General features: G+C 39.8%; 1 protein-coding gene across 1 annotated transcript; it reads left to right on the forward strand.

Annotated features, from left to right (window-relative positions):
* Positions 1–425: 425 nt before the first annotated feature.
* On the forward strand, positions 426–2,575 carry AURKAIP1 (aurora kinase A interacting protein 1). The gene is made up of 3 exons (XM_010292152.1): positions 426–515; positions 1,021–1,469; positions 2,415–2,575. The coding sequence occupies exons 1-3, from the start codon at positions 464–466 to the stop codon at positions 2,520–2,522; spliced, it is 609 nt and encodes a 202-aa protein (XP_010290454.1). The 5' UTR covers positions 426–463; the 3' UTR covers positions 2,523–2,575.
* The last annotated feature ends 3,723 nt before the right edge of the window (positions 2,576–6,298 follow it).

Below are 6,298 nucleotides of genomic sequence, written 5' to 3' on the forward strand. Positions count from 1 at the left end.
GGCCTGCTGGCCGGGCCTCGGAGAGGGAGGCTGCTTTCCGAGCGCTGGGGCGGTCCGGCCTGCGTCGGTAACGGCCCTTCGGTGTGCCGCCCCTGAGGGCAGCGGGTGCCTTTTTTGCGCTCCGGTTTCTGCTGTGGAAGCAACGCCTTCACACTGAGCTGGGCAGAAGTGTGCCGGTGGGTCTCCGGCTGAAGTTACCTTATTTTTAAACCTGGAACAGCTGAGGTATTATTAATCATCTCTGTAACTGAGCTACACCAGTGGTTGTGGGCCAGGCCTCTACAGCAAAATCCGGCAGTGCATTGGTAAAATGGGGAGGGTACTTACAATGCCATCTTTTGGGGGGGTTGTGTTATATTTAGAAGTTTTTTTAATGTGTAAAAACAACATGTTTGTCTCATTGAATAAATGTTCTTATTTTAACAGTCATTACTGGCTCTGACAGTGAACGAAGTGAAACAAGATGTTAATACCACAGCTGACTTCGCAGTTATTGAAGGCTTCACGAATTGCAGGTAAACAGGTGTTCTGTGACCTAGTTTTCTGGTTTTTTCCAGGGGTTAATTAGGCTGCCATAAATTTATTTTCCAGCAAGCAGTGCGAGAGTGGTGAGGCTGTTGTTGATTCAGTGGTTGTGGAATGTATAATAACATTCTCTGATCTATTCTGTCAGTATTGTGTAGCTCTGATTTGACCTCTTTTAAGCTTAGGAGGAGATTCCTTAGCAGCAGAAAGGCTTAATACAGCAAACAGTTCTTAGCCATTCCAAATTGCACTTACAGTTTACACAGTAAAATATTGTATAATGTAATTTTAGCTGATGGCATTACACAACATGATTAAGTTAAAATTAAATAATTCTTTCTTGCTTTTGTGATGGGAATATGATTTTTGTAAGCAGCTTCCTTTATAAGATTATTCTGGCTATAGTTGTCTGGTAGTTTGAGAGCTGGTCAGAGCTTTTCTTAAGATACTGTTTGAAAATTCTGACTCTTAAGTGAAATTCTTTTCTTCTCAAAGGCCACCTTTTGCCAAGGTCAGTGTCTTCCTTTCTTTGCTATCATTCTACATCTGCACACTATAGCACACAGCCATCTAACAAAAGTGGAGCCCAACCTCAGCAGTGGTATGCTCTGGACCCTGAACTGGAAGAGATGCTGATCCCCAGAAAACTTTCCATCAGCCCCTTAGAAAGCTGGCTGACAGTTAAATACTCCCTTCCTAAAGCAGAAGTCCTTAATGCTCAGGAAGAAGTGGGCTATGAACCTCTCCAGCGATATGACTGTCCCCCGGCTGGTGAGGGAACTGATGTGGAGGAAGGAGAAGGAACAATTAACAACAAGCTTCAGTGTAAGAATGTTTTGAAGATTCGCAGAAGGAAAATGAATCGGCATAAATTCAAAAAGCTGCTAAAGCGAAGAAAGTTTGTACGGAGGAGGATAAAGGAAGGTCGCAAGAAGAAACGTCAGGTAAGGTCAGGGTAGAGACAACTTCTTGACATACATGTGCCCACTTCTCAAACTGGCCTCCGTTCAGGTATTGGATGATAAGGTGGAATTGATTTGGAGAAAAATGGCAACAGCTCAGAGAGCCTTAATGAATTCAGTATTTACTGGTACAGTAGCTTTTTTTCTGTTTTGTGTTTGACCTGTACATCTTCAGAAGTTGTAATTTAGAATATTTCTGTGGTTTTAAACATAAAGGTGTGATAGTTACTAGGGTGTAATTTTTCTTGCATGACAGTAACTTACAAATATATGTGGCTAATGGAGAAGAATTTTAGTGTTTGTGTGAAAAATTAATTAATGTGTCTGTGTTATATCAGGGAGACTGGTTTAATCTTAATTTCTTTCCTGTCTTGCCAACATCCTCAAGTGCTTCCTATTGTCTTTTTCTATATAGAAGCCTTTTACTTCCCTCAACAGAAGGGGTGAGAGAAGGCATGAGCCTTCATTCAAACTGTAGATGTTCTCATTCAACACTACCTTTCAGTAGTCTGTTAGGTTTGCTATGATATGATTTAATTCTTTCTCTGGTAATTTAAACCTTGTCTAGGTGCAAATTTGGATTAATTGTTATTTCACTTCTTCAGACTTGTAGGAAACAGTGTTGAACACTTTTTGATGAGGAAATCCTCTTAATTTCCTTACAGTTTCATTTTCCATCTCCTCAGTTTTCCTTGCACAGGACTTTTAAAATAATGGTACCAAGATCCTTATGCATTTTAATGTATTTTCTGCAGTAAGGCTAACTAGTTTGACACTTAAAAGCAGCTCTGTACTTAAAAGCATTTGTCTCCTTTGTGTGCATTATATCTGGATTCTCCTTGGGACACATGGGCAGTGGCTGAATACTTTGGTGTTGCTTCTGAGCTATGTAAACATTCCTTCTTTCCTTCTTTGTTTCTGTTTTAGATAAAATTTGAGAAAGATTTGGAGCGCATCTGGAAAAGAGCTGGTTTGAAAAATCCTCCTGCGGGATGGCAAACACCCAAGATATTTCTGAAAAGTTCAAAGCAATAAAAACACTTGTAATGAGTTTTAACCTGTAACTGTAATTAAAAAATATTTAAGTACGTGGATTACTTTTAACCTTTTTCTGAGTGTGACGAAATTAGTAGGAGGAAACTTTCAATCTTGGTGAGCAGTTTTCCAAGGGCAAGCTTGACAGCAATATGCTTTGCCTACTCAAAAGAATGGTGTGAGCCCTTGTATAGTGACTTGGCACTGCTGTGTACAGTCCTGTGCTGCTGCCCCCAACTGTATGTCTGAGAAAAGGTGTCTTAGACTGCAGGCAAATTTCCGAAGTTGCTGTTTAAGATGAGACTGAATGATGTACTATGAGAGCAATCAGTTGTGGGAGATGGGATAAGTGAAAGAATTCTTCTGATTGTAAGTGTAACTATATAAGACACAAGCATTTTGAAAGGTTCTTTAAAAAAATCATGTTCTTTCATAGTCTTACTATAGAAGGGTTGGTGTTTACTGAGAGTTATGGTGAAATAGGAATTGGATCAGTATTCCATAGAGTGTATCTGTAAAAGCTTTAATTTTCACTTATCTGAAGCCTTGGTATGCATGTGCCTTAGACAGGCCTTGCATGAGCATCCTTAAAAGGCCTGTCTATTTTTCTGTTCTGTTTCGTGCTAATAAAAAATGGTGGTGTTTTTTTTTTTCTACAATTGACTCCTGTCATACAGAACATCTAGATATTGGTATTGGTAAAAGTTCAGCGCTAATTATTCATTAACTACAAAAACTGTTTTGTGGCCAAGAGAACCCTGTTGTAATGTGCTGGTTTTACATGGTTGAAGAGAGTCATGAAAACTGTGAAAAATATGGATGTTTATTTTAAGCCCTAACAGAGGACTTTATATCTGGGTTCTGTTTTGGGTTCTGCTTTTGATTGTTCTGTTTGAGGCAGTTAACTTCAGTTCTGTGTGATTTAGTTCTTCCCTGTCTGTATGCCAGCAGATAGATGGAGTGGACTGACCTCTGCTCTTCATTCTGCAGCATACAGGGAAGCTACCCTGAAAATGCATTCCCTTTTATCTGCTAGGAGCACGACACTTGACTAAACTGAAAAGGAAGAAAAAAATAATCTTTGGAACTCATTGCTACAAGGTACAGTTTAATCTCGCTGCAGGAAGGATGGGTGACTCCAAGCATACGGTGAACATGCCGGGTTCTGTGTGTGGCGCTCTGCTCTTCTTGTCGCTAGATGGCAGTGAGTTCAAAGCCGCTGAAAGTCCTTGGCCATTAATGCAGAATCTAGCTGGACCTTCATTTTGGTACTTTAAGGAAAGGGTACACCCACATTTAAAAGTTGATTAATCTTTCTAGAGAACTGCTGGCATTCTGAGAACTGTACGGAAGTCCTGTAGAAACATGTGGTTAGCACATTTTTATAGTTCTTTTTTCCAAGTTCTTTTTTCAAGTAGGCAACTTTGATCAAAAAAATTAAAAATGTTCCACCCTTTTTGTGTTTTAAATAGGCAGCAGTTGCTTTTAACGAAGACCAGTAAGACTCTTTCAGCCTTTTGTCAGGATTTCAACAAAGAGGAGGATGTCTAGCCATGAGCCTTAGAAACTCACCAAGCAAGAGAAGATCAAGTGTTGATTCTGGTTAGTTAAATATGCAGAGTGCATCTAGGCATTTCTAAGATCAATATGCATTCCCTGCAGAAAGACGCATAGATGAAAGGCTGGGGCCTCAGAGGATTAGCACCTTTGAAACCAGGTCCATGTCTTTTTTCCCCAGTCACGTTTGTTTTAAGAGCCTTCATGCCAGCATTGTTTTCTCTATCAGTCCTACAGCTTCTCTTGGTCCAAGCTTGCTGTTTTTCTGTCTGGGGAAAAACGGTAATTGGTTTGCACATTTCCAGGAGATTGCTGGCTGCTGAAGACTTGAGATGCTTTTGGAATTACACGGAGCAAAAGACTATAAAAGACAGCAGTGGCATGCCCTGCTCATTTATCAGTGCTGTACCTCTGATTCCAGTTTTGAGGTTTATTCTTCCTTGATTTTCTTTTTGTTTTAATCCCATAACTTTCATCTTTGTTCTCTGTTGTACTCTCTAAATCTACAAACTACCCAAGGGTATGTTACCCGTTTTTATCCACTAAGGCTTAGGTTGAACTTACCTCTCTCTAGCTTGACATAAAAGCTCTCTTCTTTCTTGGGAAGCATCATGATGGGGCTGTAGATCACAAGCTTGTCTTTCATACTCATGTCTGCTGGGATCATGCAGGCAGAGGACTTTGCCATTTTCTGGGATCAGCACCACCACCTTGCTCTCTAGCTTGTTTTTACATTGGGATAATAATTAGAAAAGAATTATTGAAATAGTGCGAATTGCAAAGCATAATCATTCAGTATCTTGTGATGTTCAGTGCAAGTGAACTCTTGTATTTTGTCAATGATCCTGTTATATTAGGGCACTTGCGTGGTGAATTGCAAGTCTCCACGAAGTAAAGTAGCTTATTAAATGGTATGCTCTCTAAGTAGTAGTCCAGATTGTAGTCTGCCAATAGTAGTCATTACTTCTACATCTATTAGACATAATTACACAACCATGTGTAGAAGTCTGGAACTACTGTGTAATTTACAAAAGTGTCTGTAAGCCATCCATGGCAGTTACTGCCAGTTTTTGTCATATAAATGCTATATTCCTTTTTGCTGCAGTACCTCAAAGTATGTCTCAGGATTTGTATTTTTGTAGTAGCAGGTACTGCAAAGACTGTCTTACGTGGCACTAATCAGGTAATATATACGAGGGTTGTATCAACTTGCTTTAACTCTCTTGACCACATGATGCAATTTTAAAACTCTTCCTCTCACCTCGCTAAACAGAGAGAATCAGGTAGACGAAAGCTGCACATGTTTTTCTGTAGGGGGAGCACAAGTATGTAATATGCTATTCACAAAACTGCTTTATGAGTTGCTGTTCATGTCCAAAATACATGCATACCAACATACCTGCACATTTAGTAAAGGTATATGTGTATGTGCATATGTAGCTGCGGTAGCAAAAAAAAAAAAAAAGCCTGCGAACAGGAAAGATTTGACTTCTATAATTCTCAAAATATTTAAGACTTGAGGATTTTTCCTTCATCTCATTATTCTGCTGTTCTGAGAGGAAATGGTTGAAAGTTAGCAGGACGTTGCTGGATAAACTCATGCTCTTTATTACAGAGACTGGAGATATCCAGTGGGATGGTGATTTTATGTTTGAAACTGCCTGACAGTCATTGGTCTGGAGAGGTCCCTCAAAATTGGAATAGAAAACCAATAACCATGCTTACATCCCTAATTCTTGGATTGCATGCACTTAAATACAGACAGCAAGCTCAGTTAGCTGAACAGAACATCAAATTTGGTAGGTTTATCACAGCAGTCGGGTTTGTTGAGCTGAAATGAGTTCGCTCTAAAATAGGAAGTCAGCTGACTCAGAAGGGGTGAAAGTTCTGAATTTTGTTTCTCGTAGCCAAAGCACCACACTGGAAGCTCAGAGGTTGTCCTCCCTTTCGGAAGGGTCAAAACTCAGCAACATGTTAGTAGCGGGCTTCTGACATAGATGTGGCAGAAATACCATTTCTTTCTAATGCTAGCAAATAACGATTCCTGGCAAACCTGAGATTTTGTCTCCTTGACCTGGATATCAATGTTTCTTACTAGGGTAAGACTTAAATGCATTTTTAGGAGTCTTGTTTAGAAGCGTTCAATTGCAACAGTATGGACTCCTGAACTTTTTTTAGAGGCTTCTGGACATAAAAGTACAACAGTTCTTTCATCCACA

The sequence above is a fragment of the Phaethon lepturus genome, unplaced genomic scaffold, assembly GCF_000687285.1.
Source record: "Phaethon lepturus isolate BGI_N335 unplaced genomic scaffold, ASM68728v1 scaffold7028, whole genome shotgun sequence".
Taxonomy (NCBI): Eukaryota; Metazoa; Chordata; class Aves; order Phaethontiformes; family Phaethontidae; genus Phaethon; species Phaethon lepturus.

Bases quoted from the DNA above. Each gene is read 5' to 3' on its own strand.
- AURKAIP1 (XM_010292152.1), top strand. From the start codon at position 464: ATGTTAATACCACAGCTGACTTCGCAGTTATTGAAGGCTTCACGAATT. The intron at 516-1,020 runs GTAAACAGGTGT...TTCTTCTCAAAG, and splicing joins GAAGGCTTCACGAATTGCAG to GCCACCTTTTGCCAAGGTCA. The intron at 1,470-2,414 runs GTAAGGTCAGGG...TTTCTGTTTTAG, and splicing joins GTCGCAAGAAGAAACGTCAG to ATAAAATTTGAGAAAGATTT.